We start from the raw sequence: 20,414 nt of genomic DNA, 5'->3' as shown, positions 1-20,414 counted from the left end.
AGTATAAAAACACAGATGAAGACTTGCTGCTTTTGATGAGTGATTGTGTTGTCTTCTTACAGAAAAAATGTCAACATCTTTACTAAAAATCTCATGATATTTTTACTCCCTAGAAATTTAGTACCCCATGGAAAAGATTTTTCACGTCATTGCCGGTTTATGCAATCATTGTGGCAAATTTTTGCAGAAGCTGGACCTTTTATTTGCTCCTTATAAGTCAGCCTGCTTATTTTGAAGAGGTCTTTGGATTTGCAATAAGTAAGGTAAACACACAGATGCTTCAAATATTCTTGAACTTTAAATCTCTTGATTCTACAGAGAATAACTTTGCATGATAAAATAATTAAATTTCTAATTGTAATTCATAACAGTTCTGTGACACCTAATAGTCTGGCTGTCTGGCAAGTTATACATTCTATGCATAGTATGCGTAGCTATTTAATTTCTTCTTAGCAAGGATCAGAGCTGTATTAAACTGCTTTAAAGATTTATGGCTTACCCAATTTCAAAGTGGTTTTGAAACTAGCTCAAGGATGGCATATTAGGCAAGGATAAAAAGATTTGAGGGTATGGGTTTTCTTTTTGTCCTGTAAGCTACTTGGTGAGTAGCAGTAAGAGCCTTACCACTCATTTTGCAGACCACCCTCTCTCCATAATGGTGGCTATAGCAGTAACAATCATTGCTTCCAATGGTTTAGGAAGAACCTCTTTCAGCCAGGTGTGGTGGCTTACGCCTGTAATTCCAGCACTTTGGGAGGCCGAGGTGGGTGGATCACCTGAGGTCTGGAGTTTGAGACCAGCCTGACATATATGGTGAAACCCTGGCTCTACTGAAAATACAAAAATTCGCCAGGTGTGGTGACGTGTGCCTGTAATCCTAGGTACTTGGGAGGCTGAGACAGGAGTATCACTTGATCCCAGGAGGCAAAGGTTGCAATGAGACAGATTGCACCATTGCACTCCAGCCTGGGCGACAGAGCAAGACTTTGCCCCACTCCAAAAAAACAAAAAAAAAAGAAAGAACCTCTTTCAGTGCTCCCGGACATTATCATCAGGCCAATTGTGTTTTAGGGAGGAAAGGTGTGGATAGTGAATCATAAACCATCATAAGATAATTAAACATCTTTTCTACAAGGGAAAGAACAGTAGCCAAGCAGACACAAATGTCTGCCTAGCTACAGAACTGTCAGCAGTGACCATGGAAGAGCTGGCATCGTAATGGTGGCTGCCATCAGTCATCAGTGCTCACTGGATGCCAAGTGCTTTATCTCCCATATGCCATGCCCTCTGTGATGAATAAAAGTCATCTCTGCCCTCAAGGAGCTTCCAATCTGGTGGAGGCCTAAAATCATTCACTCATTCATCATTTATTTATTATGAAATTCAGGCCTACCCAGATCCCATATAATTAGATGCTTAAATTTGGTGGTGGTAGGTAGGGGGGCTGTGAAGTGGAGCTGGGTAAGGGAATTAGGGAGGCCCCTCTCTCAGAAGTAATGACAAATTGCTGATTGTTTCTTTCCCTTCCAGGTGGGCCTCTTATCAGCAGTCCCACACATGGTTATGACAATCGTTGTACCTATTGGAGGACAATTGGCTGATTATTTAAGAAGCAGACAAATTTTGACCACAACTGCTGTCAGAAAAATCATGAACTGTGGAGGTACTGTGGATTTCATAAATGGCTTAGGCAGCTTTTGTAGAATTAGAGTAAACAGAACTGCAGAGCATATATTAGAGGTGACATTTAGTCATTGGAATCGATCTTAAGGACCCCGAAGTCTGTCCCTCAGCAGATACTTGAGTGTTACCCATCACACTGCTGTCAAGTGTCAGCGAGCTGGGACTCTTTCATACATCCTTCCACATGTATTGTTTGCTTATGTAGTTTATTCCCTTCTCTCCTTCTTACCTTTCTACCTATCCATGTGTTTTGGTAAGAAGCAGAAGAAAAGTAGTCTTTCCTCCTAGCCTATGCTTGTGCATAGGGTATATACGCATGCACACACACACACATACATACACACAAATTACACATACACCTTTCTCTTTCCTGGTTTATTTAGCTCGTGCTGTATTTTTTAGTTTTGTAGAGATAAAGTGGATGTTAGGTGATTTCCCAAAAGAGGAAGGCGAAAATAATTGTCAACCCCTACAATGTTCACGAGTGCTTTTTAAAAAAACGTATTTTTGTTTTTCTTTTAAAATTAACATTTATTGAATACTTTCTGTGCTAGACACTAAGCTACATCTTTTACATACATTATCTTATTTAATCTTCATAACCACCATGTGGGGCAGGTACTATTACTATATGCAATTTGCAATGAGGAAACAGAGGTAAAATAAAGGGACGTGCTCAAGTGGCAGATCCCTGCAAGGTATCAGGTCAGCCGGAGCCCACTGTCAAAGCTCTTTGCTGCTACCCCTCCAGAGAACTATCGTCATGAGGTAGAGGATAGCGCCACCTATGGGCAAGAGCTCACAATTCTCATATTAAATTGAAAGGGACGGATTGCGCATGTCTAACTAGCTAGGCCGGGCAAGTTTAGAAGTGAGGACTGTAACCAGGGATACAGGAGCGCAGGCATAATCTGATCCCACAGCATTTAGGGAAGAGAGCCTAAGAGTCTGTTGGCATCTGTTCTCCCAGCTGCTTGATTGCTGGTCCCGGGCAGGGATGTGGGCCTGACCTTAGCTTGAACTTTCTTGTAAGGGACAGAGGGTTAGCAGATGTAGGCCTGCTGTCTGGTGGGCAGGAGATGAAGCTCTGGGATGTTGCATTCAAGTCCTCTCCAAGGGAGCTGTAGCAGGCAGAATAATATCCAAGTCCCAGTCCTCGGAAGCTGGGAATACGTTTCCTCACATGCCAAAAGGGACTTTGCAGGTGGGATTAAATTGAGGTTCTTGAGTTGGACGTTTATCCTGCATTATCTGGGTGGGCCTGATATAATCACAATAATCCTTATAAGAGGAGGAGGGAGGGTCAGAGTCAGAGAAGAAGATGTGATGGTTGAGGCAGGAGTCAGAGTGATGCAGCCACAAGCCAAGGAATGTAAGCAGACCCTAGAAGCTGGAGAAGACAAGAAGAGATTCTGCCATAGCGCCCCTAGAAGGAATGCAATTCTGTAGGCTGCTGCCTTGACTTTAGCCCCGTACCATTTTAGATTCTTGGCCTCCAGAACTGTACAGTAGTGCAGAGCATATTTTAGAGGTAATATCTAATCATTGTAATAGATCTTAAAGACCTTTAAGTCTATCCCTTAGCAGATACTTGATATTGGTGTTATTTTGAGCCACTAAGTTTGTGGCAATTTATTACAGCAGCAAATGAAAACTAATACGGTGGTAGGCCTGGTGCAATGGCCCATGACTGCAATCCTAGCACTTTGGGAGGCCAAGGCGGGCAGACCACTTGAGCTCAGGGGTTCGAGATCAGCCAGGGCAACATAGTGAGAACTCATCTCTATTCAAAAATAAGAAATTTAAAAAATGAAAACTAATACAGTAGCCAAAGCCTCACCCTGCTAATGATAAAATTCTGTTCCAGCTGAATAGCCCTCACCCAAGCCCTGAACATATCTTTATCTCTGACTTTGCCTATTCCCTTTCTCTTTCCCTGTGAGTTCTCACCTTCACCTCTCACCCCAGTCCTCTCTACACATCAAGCTCAATTCTTCTCCTCTTGTGTTTCCTTAAAGCCATGCCATTCTCCAGTGATCGCTCTGAATATGTCCACATGGCTAGATTGGCAGTGCATCATGTGCTGTCTTGTTACAGCTCTCTCAGGAAAAGATTTTAGGCAGAGGAACTGGCATGTGCAGTGACCCTGGGGCAGACAGGAATGTGGCATGTGTGAGAATAGAAGGAAGGGGAGTCAGAATGGCTGAGTTACAGGAGATGGGAACAGGATATTTGTCTGGGGTCAGGTCTTGGCTGGCCTTGTCCGCACATGCAGAGCTTGGGTTATATTTGAAGTACACTGAGATGCAGATGATATAAAGTATGGGGTGGATATGATCTGATTTTTTTTTTTTTTGAGACAGCCTTGCTCTGTTGCCCAGGCTGGAGTGCAGTGGCGCGATCTCAGCTCCCAGCAACCTCCGCCTCTTGGGTTCAAGTGATTCTCCTGCCTCAGCCTCCTGAGTAGCTGGGATTATAGGCATGGGCCACCACGCCTGGCTAATCTTTTGTTTTTCTGTAGAGATAGGGTTTCACCATGTTGGCCAGGCTGGTCTCGAACTCCTGACCTCAAGTAATCCGCCTGCCTCAGCCTCCCAAATTGCTGGGATTACAGGCGTGAATAACTGCACCCGTCTGATTTACTTATTTTTACTCTGGGGAATCATGCAGGGTACAAGAGTAAAAGAAGGGAGACCAGGTAGGAGGCGATTTCAGTTGTCCTGTCTAGAGAAGATGGCGGCTTGGACAAATGTGGTGGCAATGGGGATGGAGAAAGGGGGGTCAAATTCTGAATTCTTGGGGCCAACATTTCCCATCTTTAAAATCTACATAATAGTATTTACTTCAGAGGATAGTTATGAGAGTTAAATGAAACAATGTATAAATGCACCTAGTGCAGTGTTCAACCTATAAAAAGTTCTCAAACGTGAATGCTGCTTTTCTTCTCCAGTGTTCAAGACACAAAAACACAGAAGTATTTCAAAGAGTTTTTTAACAAGTATCTGCTATTCAATTGTATTTCCCTTGGCCAATAACATGTACTTTTAAACCAGCAACTTTAAAGAAGGCTCTGGATTTAAACAGTATTTGCACAACCTCTTCTAACCCCAGATGCATTAGAGATTCTTGAGCATATTTTGTGGGAATGTCTTGTTCCTATTTAATTCTGCCCCAATACCTCTGCTGTTTCTCCTTAATTGGTGGTAATAATGTTGTGTTGTGGTGATGAGAACTCTCAAAGATGTTTAATTGCTAACAAAGTGCTTGTTGAGAGGAAATAGTTTTTTTTCTGCAGAAACTAGAAGGCATATGTGAAATCTTTCTGCCTCATCTCCCATCTTTGAAAAACTACCTCTTCACATGGCTTTTCATGTTGTTTTATATTTTGTTATAGTAGGACCAGTGAGTTGTAGATAGAAAACAAAATGTTAAAAAAGACCATAATGGTCCCACTTTTTCTGCTTAAATACGGAGATGCTAGACCAGAGATAACTACATGAAAACAAAGTTTGGTGCCATCACTGAAGAATGCAGGTTGATTTGGAAATGATGAAGCTCTGGTATGATCTTCCAGAGAATTTTGGTTGGTGGTTTGGTTTCCTAATAAGAAATATAGAAGGCATTTCTCATCTGAGAAGGATGACACATGTCTTGGAGCCTGACATCTTTTTTTTCCATTGATTTTTATGTGCCATTAAAATCATTTAAAGCAAAAAAAGATCACCTTAAGACATGATGTTCAATTCTAGTTCATTCTGAATCAGGGCTCACATCCATGATACTTAAAGACAGTTGCCAAATTCTTGTACTGCCCCCTCTATACATTGTGTAAAGTGTGACCGAAGTCGAAAATTCTATTCTGGCTGAATCAGTTGCATATGTGAACTTCAGACTGTTTTAATAGGAAATAAAATATTTCTTAGGCCTTTAAGTCCTAGTTTTGTTTCTCTTGGCAACTCTAAATAGGTTCAGTTTTAAAGATCTCCTGATTACCCCTAAAGCTCAAATGTTATCTTTGAGCTCCTGAAACATACAGTCCTGTCTCTAGTATTTTAACTGTCAATAAAAACCATTAAGGCTCTTAAATACTCTTTCCCTTTGGCAATCTGCTATCTGGCCTAACTCTTTTTTTTCTTACAGATGAACTGATGTATCATTTCTAAGTTTTATTCTTTACACAATGTCATCATTCTAATTCTTTGGGCGAATTAACTTTCTGCACTCTCAACACTTCTGTTGAGAGTGTTAAAATAAAAGAAGTTTCAGCCAGATGCCTTGTTATTTAGGATAAGCCACTTCTAAAACACGTATAGTTAGAATATGAAACACTAGCAATTTTTCCCTATGTGTAATCTTAAATGTTGCAATAAAATTAAGAACAAATAGCAATGGTATAAAGCCGATAGTTTTAAAAGTACGACTTCCCTAATTATATTTCATCTTATTATTTAGAAGTCATTTAAAACAATTATTAGTTCTTGCCCTTCTTTGTAATAGTGTTGAAGAAATAGGTTCAAAAAGGTAAGTATTAAGTAAACTATCATTTACGATAAGTACTTTAGCTTGTAAACCTTATTTTCTTGATTTTGGGTCCCATTCCTTTCCTTTGCGTTAATTCATTAAACTTTATTTGTTTATTTATTTAGAGACAGAGTCTCGCTCCGTTGCCCAGGCTGGAGTGCAGTGGTGCAATCTCAGCTCACTGCAACCTCCGCCTCCTGGGTTCACGTGATTCTCCCGCCTCAGCCGTCCAAGTAGCTAGGATTACAGGCACATGCCACCGTGCCTGGCTAATTTTTAGTTTTAGTAGAGAAGCGGTTTTGCCATGTTGCCCAGGTTAATCTCAAACTCCTGACCTCAGGTGATCTGCCTGCCTTGGCCTCCCAAAGTACTGGGATTTCAGGTGTGCACCACCACGTCTGGCTAAACATTATTTATTGAGTGCATACTATATGCTAGCCAGACTCTGTGTTAAATATAAGTTTTGTGGGAGAGGCAGAAACAGAAATGAAAAATTACAAAGCAATATTGAAAAGTTCTATAAAATAATGAGAAGGTGATGACAGCTTCATTGGTGCAGGGCAGGGAGAGGGTTGTTATGGAGGCTTTCTAGAGGAGACACTGTTTAATATGGACTTTAAAAATAATAAGATTTATCCAGAAACAGAGAAGGTAGTGAGAGAAGAGTATCCCAGGTAAAGAAAAAATGTACGGGCACGAGACAGTGTTGTGTGGTTAGAAAACAGCTGATAGAGCAGTAACTCTACAGCACAGAGGGCTGCCTATGGAATGGGGGCAGTAAGCAGAGATGAGGGCTGGAAGAAGATGAAACTGGAACAGCAGGAGGGATTTATTAGAGAACATTATACTCATGATGTGGAGCCCATGACAAACACGTTAAGCACAGGAGCGACTAACGAGGTGTGTGGCTTAGAAAGACAGTGGTATTGAGAATGCATCAGAGGAGGATGAGTTGGGATGACTACCAAAGTGGCTTGTCATGGCTGGGCATGGTGGCTCAGGCCTGTAATCCCAGCATTTTGTGGCCAAGGTGGGCGGATCACCTGAGGTCAGGAGTTCGAGACCAGCTGGGCCAACATGGCAAAACCCGATCTCTATTAAAAATATAGAAATTAGCCAGGCGTGGTGGTGGGTGCTTGTAATCCCAGCTACTGGGGAGGCTGAGACAGGAGAATCACTTGAACCCAGGAGGCGGAAGTTGCAATGAGCCTAGATTGCACCACTGTACTCCAGTCTGGGCAACAGAGGGATACTCCATCTCAAAAAAATAGAAGAAAAATAAGTGGCTTATTGCAGTTGTCCTGGTAAGAGGTCACAGGACCCAGGACTAAAGCAGTGACAGAGGAGGGGAAAGTGGCAATTGGACAGGACAGACATTTCCGAGGCCAAACCTGCAGATTTGCATGTGAAAGCTGAGGCAGGAGGAAAAGTCCAAGGCAGTTCCCAAGTTTCTGCGTCGGACTTCTGGCTGCCATTTGTTGAGCTGTGCCCATGTGCCACACTCAGTACCTCATATACCAATTTCATTTACTCTTCCAGCACCCTACAAGCCTGTGGTATTATCTCCATCTTTTGGATGAGGAATCTAAGAGTTGTAGTAACTTGTTCAAGGCCACACAATTACTGAGTTTGAAGTGGAAAGTGAATCCATACCAGTTTGACTCTAAAGACTGGGTTCTAAGCACGGAAGATAGAAGATTAGAGAAGAAGAGGAAAGCACGTGGTGCTGGTGGTTTGCCTTGTTTGTTTAGGAGTGAAAAATAGGGAAAGAGGCCGGGGGCGGTGGCTCACACCTATGATCCCAGCACTTTGGGAGGCTGAAGTGGGTGGATCACATGAGGTCAGGAGTTCGAAATCAGCCTGGCCAACATGGCAAAACCCCAACTCTACTAAAAATACAAAATTAGCCGGGTGTGGTGGCACATGCCTGTAATCCCAGCTACTTGGGAGGCTGAGGCAGTAGGACCACTTGAACCTGGGAGGTGGAAGTTGCAGTGAGCCAAGATCACGCCATTGCACTCCAGCCTGGGTGATAAGAACAAGACTCCATCTCAAGAAAAAAAAAAAATAGGGGAAGAGAGAATTGATTTGGGCATGTTGCCTTTGAGGTACTGTAGGACAATTGTGTGGAAATGTCGGGAATCAGCAGATAGTCTCCAAATGAAGCACTACCAATTGTCTCTCCCCCTCCTAGGGCACTCTATATACTTGGAAATGATATTTATATCATTTTTCTGTCTGTTGTTGGCTGAACTTTTTTTTTTCTGGTGAGAAGGAACTTCTTCATAATTTCCTCATCCTCCTAGGGCACTCTATATACTTGGAAATGATATTTATATCATTTTTCTGTCTGTTGTGGGCTGAACCTTTTTTTTTTCTGGTGAGAAGGAACTTCTTCATAATTTACTCATCCTTTTTTTTTTATATTATGCTAGACTTACTTATTCTGAATGAAAGGAACAGAAAGTACTTTTGTTCTGCAATATTTCCTGTGCAAAAGTCTCATGTCTTGTTTGTTGTTTTTTAAGAGGCACGAGAGCTTGGTGAACTTCTGAAGTAGAAAAATTTTGACTTATGCTTTACAAGTGGTGAAGTGCTATGTTTTATTTCAGATATTTGCTACAGTTTTCTGGTTGCTTTTGGCAATAAATATTAGAGGGTTGTCATTTTACTTTTATGGGAAAGGCCATAACTTAACTAGTCAAAGGGGGATCATTAACACAGTTATATAGTAGAGTTTTAGTATTTAACAATGGCAGGGGCAGCTACCCATGACACAACTAATAATTAACATCCCTCATCCCAGGAGCATCGTTGGAACCTATTATGACCGTGTGGTGTAAAAGGTGCACCAGGATAATGTTAGAAGGTTCATGAACACCCAGGGAATATTACTGTAGTCATATAGTCATGAAAGACCTGGGTAGCATTATAAGCACTGTACCGGAATGTGGGTCTGTGAAGGAACAGAAAACCAAACACTGCATGTCCTCACTCATAAGTGGGAGATGAACGATGAGAACACATGGACACAGGGAGGGGAACATCACACACCAGAGTCTGTCGAAGGGGAAGAAAAGGAAGAGCATTAGGACAAATACCTAAGGCATGCAGGACTTAAAACCTAGATGATGGGTTGATAGGTGCAGCAAACCATCATGGCACATATATACCTATGTAACAAACCTGCACATTCTGCACATGTATCCTAGAACTTAAAGTAAAATAAACAAACAAACAAAACAAACTTAGGTCTGTAGAAATATAGATTAGTTCTTATTTGATAAATAAATGAACTTCAGTTGGCTGATATGAAAATGACATTTTTTCCCCTCTTGCTATTTCCATTTGCAGGTTTTGGCATGGAGGCAACCTTACTCCTGGTGGTTGGATTTTCCCATACCAAAGGGGTGGCTATCTCCTTTTTGGTGCTTGCTGTAGGATTTAGTGGCTTTGCTATTTCAGGTAACGTGTCCTTTTGGTTTCCAGATCTTGACTATAGATTCAACAAGTCCCAGCAAGAAGGAAGGACGAGGATATTGTAGCATCTGCTTTCAGTAGCCAGTCCATTCTCAGAGAGCAGGATCATCACCCAGAGAATGTCATCTAGAGAAGGTGATTTTGTAAGATCACTGAGAACTGGGCTTGGGAGCCCAGTTAAGATGGTTTTACTACTTCCTTTGTTATGGAAAAAGACACAAAGTGCAGGTGACCCTTCTGAGACATGAGCATAGGCTCAAGCATATGTCCCGGGTGAAGTGGACTTTCACACTCAGCACTATGACACCCTACCTAACAGAGGCTCCTGTGACTTTTTCAAGCCTCATCTTTCACTAGAGAACTGCTAGTGTCATTACAGTCATAGTTTTTCTGAGAGTGAAAACCTTCTTTAGATTTTTGTCTTCTGCATTGCTTTCATTTTCCAAACAAGAAAATGCAGGTCCAGAGAGGGGGAAGTGACTTTCTGAACAGGGTAAAGCTGGTAAGAATAATGACAATGATGACGTGAGCTAGCGATGAACAAGCACAGATTCTGTGCTGCAGACTGTTCCAAGCCATCTGTGTATATTAAGCCCTGTCCTTCTCACAACTACCCTAGTGGGTATCAGTGCTGTTATGATCCCCATCTTACAAAAGCAGAAACCAGTCTACTGCATGTATGAGAGAGGCCAGTGTGCAATCATATCAGAAGCTTCTTATGCAAAACTGGGTGAAAGAGTGAAATTTAGTAGTTTGTCTATCTTCAAAGCATTGTAAAACATTGCCCTGTTATTGGCTGGGTGCAGTGGCTTACACATATAATCCCAGCACTTTGGGAGACCGAGGCAAATGGATCACTTGAGCCAGGAGTTTGAGACCAGCCTGGGCAGCATGGCAAAACCCCATCTCTACAAAAAATACAAAAAGTTAGCCAAGTGTGATGGCACACACCTGCGGTCCCAGCTACTCAGTAGGTTGAGGTGAGAGGATGGCATGAGCCTGGGAGGTGGAAGGTGCAGCGAGCTGAGTTTGTGCCACTGCACTCCAGCTGGGATGACAGAGCAAGACCCTGTCTCAAAAAAAAAATAAGTAAATAAAATAAAAATAAAAAATTGGTTAAAAATGTTTTACATATGCTGCATATATCTCACAACATTGTGAAGCAAGTGGTAGTATATCACTACGTTACTGATTTTTCACTATTTTACTAAAGCTCAGAAAAATTTGGTACTTTCCTAATGTCACACAGTTGGTGGCAAAGGAAGGATGAAAGAACGGTTCTGCCTGGCCCAAAGCCTGTGCTCCTTCCATTATTCCAGGCTGCCTTAAATATCAAATAGAGCGTTAGTGTCCCAGAATAGAAAAATATGGAACCTCTGGTCTAAACTGCCCTAAGACAGGGGCTTGTATCTATCAGAGTAAATAGAGCCGATGAACAGTTAAATTAAAAGATAAAGTAAAAGTCCAAATTAAAAGTAACTTGCAGCTAAGGAGTTAGGTTTAGAGATGCATAGACCTGGGTTTGAGGCCTTCTTTACTACTTACTATTTATAAAAAAAATTTTTTTTGCTAAATTATGAAAACTCTCAAGTTTCAGTTTTCTCATCTAGAGATTGGAGAGATAAAACAGCAACTTCATGGGGTTGCTGGGAGATGAACTGAGATCATTCATGCGTCTCCTCACACTTCTTGTGGGCTGGGCATTATTCTTGGCACTGGGGGTATTGTAGTGAACAAATGGAAGATTTCACTCCCACAAAGTTTGCATTCTACTGAAAATATTTATTCAAATAAAGGCGTTAGCTTTATTTATTTGAGGCTCTTACAGTGCCAGATGCATAACAAAATTAACAAGAATTCACCATTATTGTTCTATTAGTACACACTCCAGCTCAGTGCTTCTCAAAGTGTTATGTGAAATCACCCTAGGATATTTCAGAATGCAGGTTCTGAAATTTGGTAGCTCTAGGGTGGAACCTGAGATTCTGTAGTTCTAGCAAGCTCCCCAGCGCCACCACCGCCGCTGCTGTTGCTGCTGAGTCCACACTTTGAGTAGCAAGGGCAGAGCAATCAGGACTTACTTCCAGTAGGATGCTGAGGAACACCTTCACTTGATAACTTTGTGATGCAAAAGAGATCCATATCCTGTTCCCAGAGATACTGAAATGTTCAGGTTCATAGTGCTTCCTTTCCCTCAATTGCCAATTAAGTCACAATCTGTAGGAGAAAAACTCAATACTCCAAATCACAGCAGCTGCCTTTTTTTTTTTTTTTTACAGGGTCTCTTGCCTTGTGCAGTGACTCATGCCTGTAATCCCAGCACTTTGGGAGGCTGAGGCAGGTGGATCATCTGAGATCAGGAGTTCGAGACTAGCCTGGCCAACATGGTGAAACCTGTGTCTGCTAAAAATACAAAAATTAGCTGATCATGGTGGTATGTGCCTGTAGTCCCAGCTACTGGGGAGGTTGAGGCATGAGAATAGCTTGAACCTGGCAGGCAGAGTTTGCAGCGAGCCAAGATTGTACCACTGCACTTCAGCCTGGGTGACAAAGAGAGACTTTGTCTCAGAAAAAAAATAGGGTCTTGCTCTGTCACTCAAGCTGGAGTGTAGTGGCATTATCACAGATCATTGCAGCCTTTACCTCCCATGCTCAACTGATCCCTCTGCCTCAGCCTCCTGAGTAGCTGAGGCAGCAGGCATGTGTCACCATGCCCAGCTATTTAAAAAAAAATTTTTGAGGCAGGGTCTCACAGTGTTGCCCAGGCTGGTCTCAAACTCCTAACCTCAAGTGATTCTCCTGCCTCAGGCTCTCAAAGTATTGAGATTACAGGTGTGAGCCACCATGCCTGGCTTGCTTGCCACTTTTTAAACATGATTTCATTCAATCCCCATTGCAGCCTTGATGAGAAGGGTATTGCTGTATTCACTTTATTGGTGGGGAAACCGAAGTGTGGTTTAACTTGCCCAGTGAGTGGCTGGGAGTAGAATAAAGGTCTCTTGGTCCCAAGAATGACACTATGGGAGGGATTGTGGCCACGGGGGCAATAATTCCTCAGGATCTACGTCTGCCACTTTTAAAGGAATAAACATGGATGCCAAGGAAGACTGACTGGCACAATTTAGGAGCTGATTATAGACAAGACTGCTGAGATAGATGAGGTTAAAAATAGGAAAGGGATGAGTGATGCCTGTTTTGGGAAATGTTGTGGACAGAGAAGACAGATTCTCTCAGTTTGTGTGTAATTTTTTTCATCTACTATAAATCTATCAATATCTCAGTATCTCGGTGATTCCCCCACCCCAACCAAATGCCAGGATTGTGCAGCTAAAAACCTAAATGGCTTTTCCCACATTATCTTTAGCTGAACACAGATGCCCAGGCTTTGTATCAGAGCATGATACTCAACAATCTTATTAATTGCTTCTTATCTCTGAATTCTTTTCTAATAAAGTGTTTATTACATTCCAATCAATGGTAAGATTAATGAACTTGCAACTGTTTTATATTCTGATCATTTGGCATGTTGACCTGAAAGAGAAGGTATGTTTATTACCAAAAAGTTTTCTCAAAAATTCTCTCTGAAGGGAGATATTTTCGTGCCAGATTAACAACCAACCAATGTGCCAGATTAGACCAAAAAATGTTTTAAATCCTATTTTCAGGTTCTTTGCACAGAATAGAGAAGTAAAAAGCAAAGTAAAGAAAAACAAAAAGATGAATAAAACCTACAACCCCTTGCTATAATTTCAGTAGCTGAAGTTGGTAATTAATTTAGCAGTTATTTATTGAGTACTACAATGTGCCAGACACTTTGCTAGTTCAGGGAAGATGCTAGGAAACAAGAAGGATGGATAACCACCTGGAAAGGGCACGCGTGTTGGTTTTCACGTCTATACACCATGTAGTTAATATACATTTCTTAACTTAATTCCTACAACAATTTTATAAGAATGGTTATCTCATTGTATAGTGACAAAACTGAGGTTCAGGAAGTTTAAATCCTTGGTCTAGGCTTGCATCTCAGTTAAGCTGCCAGACTGAGGTCTGTCTGACTTGAACATGCACCCCTGGAATATATTGACAAAGTTGGTTTACAGTGCCTTAAGCTTCCTCTTTTATAGACTTGCTTTCCCTGCCTTCACTCCTCCCCCCTCACTCCACTCATCCCTCTCTCCTGATAAATGGATTAATTGTGAGTCGGCGACTTATAATTTTACCACTTTCAGCGTTATTATTGTTATTAGATGGAATCTTGCTCTGTCGCCCAGACTGGAGTACAGTGGCACAGTCTCAGCTCACTGCAACCTCTGCCTCCTGGGTTTGAGCGATTCTTCTGTCTCAGCCTCCCAAGTAGCTGGAATTACAGGCATGTGCCACCATGCCTGGCTAATTTTTGTATTTTTAGTAGAGACAGGGTTTTGCCATGTTGGCCAGGCTGGTCTCAAACTCCGGACCTCAGATGATTCGCCCGCCTTGGCCTCCCAAAGTGGTGGGGTAATAGGTGTGAGCCACCATACCTGGCCAGCAGCATTATCTTTTGATAGAAGACCTCACAGAGAGGGAGTTACTTGGCAGTGGCAGCAGAAGGTAGCAGTAGCAGTAGTGGTAGTATAGCTTTGATATTTGCCGAGGGCTTCACATACCTATTTCCCCTGAGTCTCTATCACAGCATCTTTATGAAGTGAGTAGTAATATTATCCTCATATTGGAGATGAAGAAACAAAGGCTCCCAAATTACTTGTTTACATAGTAGAAATAAGATTCAAGTCCAGATTTACAGACTGCAAATCAAGTAGATGTGTGAAAGTGTTCCATAAATTACAGAAGGTTCTGCCAATGTTTGTGCAAATGTTTCATTGAAAAGTACACTTTTCATTGTGTGAAAATGTGGTTATGTGGCCAATAAAGCTGGATTACTCTTGGCTGCCTTTTAAGAGTGAGTCGGGTAGGAGCAGGAATTTTATGAGGCAAGATGTGGGTCTAATCATACTGTATGTGATTGTGTAATTCTTTACTCTGCATAAATGTGATTCAGGCTTTAGGCTTTTCAATATTGCACTAAACACCATATTTTGGAATTCAGAACCTAAAAGGTAGAGATGCCATAATTCTCCTTGTAGAAAGAGCCCATGATAGATATTGATAATCAATTCCAGCATTATCTACTGGTGTTGCTTTGTGCAAACACAGCCTCATGAACCCAATTCTCTTGGTCTGGAAACTAATATCCATTAGTCATATGCTAGAGGAAACCAAACAGATTGGTGAAAGTTGGGGCAACTGAATATTTTCCAAAGTGTATTTGGAATTCTGTTCTTGACTGATTTTGAGGTTTTGACTTCACTGTAGGTTTTAATGTCAACCACCTGGACATTGCCCCCCGCTATGCCAGCATTCTCATGGGGATCTCAAATGGAGTGGGAACCCTTTCTGGAATGGTCTGTCCCCTCATTGTCGGTGCAATGACCAGGCACAAGGTAAAGGTCTCCTTTGTGGCTGTGGGTTACAGTATCGGAGGACTGGAGCACTACACAAACTTGGGATTTCAAGGCTCTACTGCAGTGTGTAAATGTGTGTGTCCTTGACCTCGACTGAGTCGGCTGAACTTCTTTTTTCTTTCTTTCTTCTTCTGATTTTCGAATCATTGCTTATCAATGGCACCAAGGCTCATTGTTTTGTTTTATGTTTTCTCAATTGAGGAATAAAAGTCTGGAAAGAGGGGTGTGGGCTATAGAAACTGTTTAGAGACACAAAGAAGAAACTGAGGCAGTCAACCCTGGACAAATGAGTTATTGAAGTTTGTTTTCTCATTCTCAGTGACTAAACTTTATAGCCTATTTCCATCCATTGCTTAGCATGTTTCAGCATATAAAGATGAGTGCTGTTATACTTCCTAGTTAAGAATAAAATAAACAGGACATTAATAACCCACCCAGTTGTTACTGAGCCTTTGTGATTTTAGACTAGGGTGGGTGGTAGAGGAAGATCCATCTAGAGTTCACTCACAGCCCATGTGATTTCTTTATCTTTGTCACTGAAACGTCTCGAGATGCTGCTTTCTGGAAATAATAATGCTTTGATACCATGGAATTTTTTCCCCCAACTATTTTCTTAGTTGGATTGCCTATTACAAACACACCTTCAGAGGTTTTTTGAGCTTCCTGCAGAAGAAAGTGTGAGATAAATTTTCCTACTTTTTGACAGAAAAGGAAGGTAGGACTTTATAGCCAGAGAATTCATGTTTTCCCTCTCTGTTCATGAAATGATAGGATTGATAAGATGACTATTAAATTCAAGATATCTTCCCCCAGTCTTAGACACAAATTCTCATTATCGTTGATATACTTTTTTTTTACACTGTAAATATGATTATAAATAAAATTCCTGTCAGTCAAGGGTGAGAACTTTAATGGCTCAAATATTGTTATGTATCCAACAACAAGCAAGAAGGAGACTTCTGATATTTAAAATGGTGGGTTCCTAAAACAAGTTTAATTTAGCTGACTATGTGAAAGGAAACCCGATTTGCATATTCAAAAAGCTATGCAATGGTGCTGCATGTATTAATATTTTTATATGTTGTTTATTTTAAAATGTATTTTCTAAATTTAAAAAATACATATTTATTGTCATGTCTAACTTTCATATTCATTGTAGTCTTAACGTTTTTTCTTTTTTTTATTTTTGAGACAGAGTCTTGCTCTGTCACCAGGCTGGAGTGCAGTGGTACAATCTGGGCTCACTGCAACCTCTGCCTCCTGAGTTCAAGCAATTCTCCTGCCTAAGCCTCCCAAGTAGCTGGGACTACAGGCACGCACCACCATGCCCAGCTAATTTTTGTATTCTTAATAGAGACAGCCTTTCACCATGTTGGCTAGGATGGTCTCCATCTCCTGACCTTGTGATCCGCCTACCTCGGCCTCCCAAAGTGCTGGGATTATAGGCATAAGCCACTGTGCCTGGCCTTAACTTTCATTTTTGAAGTTTTTCTTTTAAATTAGATTTGAATCCTAGATGGTGCTTCTGACACATGTCCTCCCCGCCAAGGAGCAGAGGAGCATCAACTCTCACATGGGCAGGTGCTTTTTCCCAGTGGAGGCCTCCAGGACATACTGGTAATTTCTGGTTTTAGTTAAAACATAAATAATTGGCATTTTATTTCCTTATTTAGTCCCGTGAAGAATGGCAGAATGTGTTCCTCATAGCCGCCCTGGTGCACTACAGTGGTGTGATCTTCTATGGGGTCTTTGCTTCTGGGGAGAAACAGGAGTGGGCTGACCCAGAGAATCTCTCTGAGGAGAAATGTGGAATTATTGACCAGGATGAATTAGCCGAGGAGACAGAACTCAACCATGAGAGTTTTTCGAGTCCCAGAAAGAAGATGTCTTATGGAGCCACTGCCCAGAATTGTGAAGTCCAGAAGAAGGAATGGAAGGAACAGAGAGGAACGACCCTTGATGAGGAAGAGCCAACATTCTACCAGAATGAAGAGAGAAACTTCTCAGCTACATCCTAATGTCTGAGGGGCACTTCTGTCTTCTCCTTACTTTAGAACCAGAAAGTATCCAAACCTATTGCCTTTCTTGTAGCCCAGCTTGTCAGTGGTCCAAATATGGGGAGGGGAGAAGATCTAACCAGCTACAGGGAAAAGAGAAATATTATCTTTCAATGACACGCATAGGTAAAAAGCTGCGCTCAGTTGGTAAAATAGTTGATAATACATATTTTTTGAATTGACAGTTGACCCTTCACTCAAAGAGCTGAACTTATTAAGAAAGGAATGACTAGAAGAAAAAGGAGACAATTCCATGTTGTTCAAAGAAACATAGAAGGAAATGGGGATATTTGGCCAGAAGGAATGTAAACAATAGCTGCCACCACATCTCTAGGGTAGCCATGCAGAGGAGGGCTTCATATTCCCAATGAACCCCACATTGTGGCAGGTGCTGTATAAACACTCTTATTTAATCTCTGCACCTTTATGACACACATTTCTTATCCCATTTTACCACCAAGGAAACTAAAGCAACAAGATATGAACTTGCCCAAGGTCATCTGCCAGAGTCAGTGCTGAGATTGTTGAAGCCCCCAGTAGGTGGCAGTTCTAGGGAAGAAGATTTCCACTCAGTGTAGGGAAGACATTTGTAATAATGAAAACTGAAAATGGAGTAATTTGAGTAATTCACCATTTTCGTAGGTGTCGGGTAAGGAAAACATTTCAGTTGATGAGGCAGAGGGGATTCAAACGTGTGAGAGGCTAGATCCAAAGACCTTTAGTGTCCTGTGTTATCTGAAGAGTCAAATGGTTCTGTGACTCCATAGTTTTTAAAGTAATGAGGGTCACAAACTACATCGGAGATTCAAATAGGTTTTTTTTTTTTTTAAAGCTAAGCAAGAGAGCCACATTTTTAGAAATCTGATGGTCAAAATGGCTGGAAGCAGTAAACAAGAGATTGGCTATTAAGTTTCAATCTTCCATAATGTAAAGAATGTAGCTAAATGATGTCCCAAATTACTTATAAACATTTAAGACATTTAATAATTTAAGAAGTAGGTTTTTTCTTAGGTAAAATTCTCCTGAAAGAATTTTCTATTTCAAAAAAATGTGTATCTTTAGCCTTTTTTTTTTTTTGCTGGAGATTGTATTAGGAAGTTTCATCAGATTATATAAAATTATGATTTTATATCAAATGTATTCATAATGACTCTATTTGGAATGATATTCAGGGAAATCACAATAATGTAGTAGTAGTTATACAGGGAAATACTAGAGTGAAAACATCTGGGACAATTAGACCTACAGTTAGTGTTGAAAAATTTACCTTTGATCTCATAAAGGCAATTACATGGATACTTTTAGATATATTTAAATTTTTAATGTTGGCATCCAAAGGGTTATTTTAAATTAAAATTATTTTCCTGTTCATTGGTTTTGAAAATTTTATTTCTACTTTTGGAAGAAAAATATAATATGGAAAAAATTATAGATTTACTTGTAGTTTATTACCGTAAAGTGTTTTTTTCCCCCAATTTCCCCCACATGTATTTCTGGTCCCCAGTTATACTAGCTGAGTTATAGTGTATTTTATAAATGGAATAATCTTGGGGAAAAATTGTGACTCTTCATTAAGTAATATTCTTTATGTCACTAGCATACAATTTATGTTAGTAGGCATTTTTAGATCTCTTTAATAAGTGAATCCATGCAAGCCTCATAGAACAGTTGCTAGCATGCAGAAAATGCTCAAGTAAATAGTTGGCATTATCATTATCATCATCTTCTAACATTTTTGGACTTTTCAGTTGAAAAGAAAACATGCTATGTCATTTTTATCCATTATCCCTAGAACTTATTGTGAAAATTGTGATGTTTTTAAGTAAAATATGAAATAAAAATTTAGCAATTTATGATAGCCAGTGTTTTATTTTGTGTGTGTGTGTTAATTAAGTCAAATAATTGTATTTAAAAGACTCGTGGTAATCCTTAAGGTAGTAGTATTGTATATTGTGACACAAAGCTGTATTTATCACATTGCTTGAAGTTGGTGTCATGTGCAGAAAATCTACATTTTTTCCATAACTTGCCTTTATAATATGTATTTTTTTTTTAAAAAAAGGAGTCATGGCTCAAGGTGTTAAAAACTAGAAAATATATTATTTGGTTGTGATGGGTTTTTCTCTGTGTAGGTTGCAATGGATAAATGATTACATTTTTTTTTTTGGATGGAGTTTTGCTGTCGTTACCCAGGCTGGAGTGCAATGGCGCGATCTCGGCTCACCACAACCTCCACCTCCTGGGTTCTGGCAATTCTCCTGCCTCAGCCTCCTGAGTAGCTGGGATTACAGGCACACACCACCGTGCCCAGCTAATTTTTTGTATTTTTAGTAGAGACGGGGTTTCACCATGTTGACCGGGATGGTCTCGATCTCTTGACCTCGTGATCCACCCACCTCGGCCTCCCAAAGTGCTGGGATTACAGACGTGAGCCACCGCGCCAGGCCAAATGATTACATTTTAACACCAGACAGATGCCATTTACAAATCATTGTACATTTTGCTGCAAATGTCCATTTATAGGTCAACTCATGGGTGCAACCCATGGATTCTAGCAGGAAGGGAAGGAGGCCTGTAGGTGTGGGGTTCTTTAAACAAGAAAGATCTGATGATTCTTTCCAAACAATGAAAGTTTTCGAAATTCCTTAATATGACAAGAAAAATAAGTATTAAAGAAATAATGGCCCATTTGTTATCCATGTCTGGATGTTAAATTCAACAGGTAAAAATTGGAACCTACTATTTGTGTTTCTATTTCACCCTGCCTCCTCCCAACCTCAATAAATCTGTTTTTCTTTCTCTATTTCTTATCTCAGTTAGTCACATCATCCTTTTGCTCAAGTTAGAATTCTTAGAGTCATCCTGGACTTAAAGCTTTTTCTCCTTCTCTCTCTCTTCTCTGCCAAGTTCATGTAATTCAATTTTCAGTCTGTAGATCCATGTCTTACATCAGCTTGGGAAACTCTCAGCCATTACCTCGTAATATATTTCATTTGCTCCATTCTCTCTCTACTGTTTTTCTAGGCATTCAGTTAAATGTATTCTAGACTGTATGTAGGTCTCTGATCACCTGTTTTGTATTTTCCAATGCGTTGCCTTTTTATATGTCATGTTGGATATCTTCTCCTGACTATTTTTCAGTTCTTTATCTTTCTCTTCAGTGAGGTCTAAT

The 20,414-nt window shown here is 40.6% G+C and overlaps 1 protein-coding gene across 2 annotated transcripts in view; it reads left to right on the top strand.

The window, feature by feature from the left end:
• SLC17A8 (solute carrier family 17 member 8) overlaps nucleotides 1-19,091 on the top strand; it is a 58,146-nt gene extending 39,055 nt beyond the window's left edge. The window contains exons 8-12 of one of the 2 annotated variants that reach the window (XM_021675568.2): nucleotides 114-263; nucleotides 1,531-1,663; nucleotides 9,559-9,669; nucleotides 15,037-15,164; nucleotides 16,859-19,091. In XM_021675568.2, the coding sequence (XP_021531243.1) occupies nucleotides 114-263; nucleotides 1,531-1,663; nucleotides 9,559-9,669; nucleotides 15,037-15,164; nucleotides 16,859-17,203 (867 nt within the window). In that variant the 3' untranslated portion in view covers nucleotides 17,204-19,091. The remainder of the gene's footprint in view (nucleotides 1-113; nucleotides 264-1,530; nucleotides 1,664-9,558; nucleotides 9,670-15,036; nucleotides 15,165-16,858) is intronic. The other variant, XM_021675569.2, reaches the window with a different exon arrangement.
• Nucleotides 19,092-20,414: the final 1,323 nt, after the last annotated feature.

The sequence above is a fragment of the Aotus nancymaae genome, unplaced genomic scaffold, assembly GCF_030222135.1.
Source record: "Aotus nancymaae isolate 86718 unplaced genomic scaffold, 86718_ANA_hifiasm-v0.15.2.pri h1tg000016l, whole genome shotgun sequence".
In the NCBI taxonomy this organism is placed as follows: domain Eukaryota; kingdom Metazoa; phylum Chordata; class Mammalia; order Primates; family Aotidae; genus Aotus; species Aotus nancymaae.
Note: the sequence above shows the minus strand (reverse complement) of the source record. Positions and strands in the feature narration are given on the sequence as shown.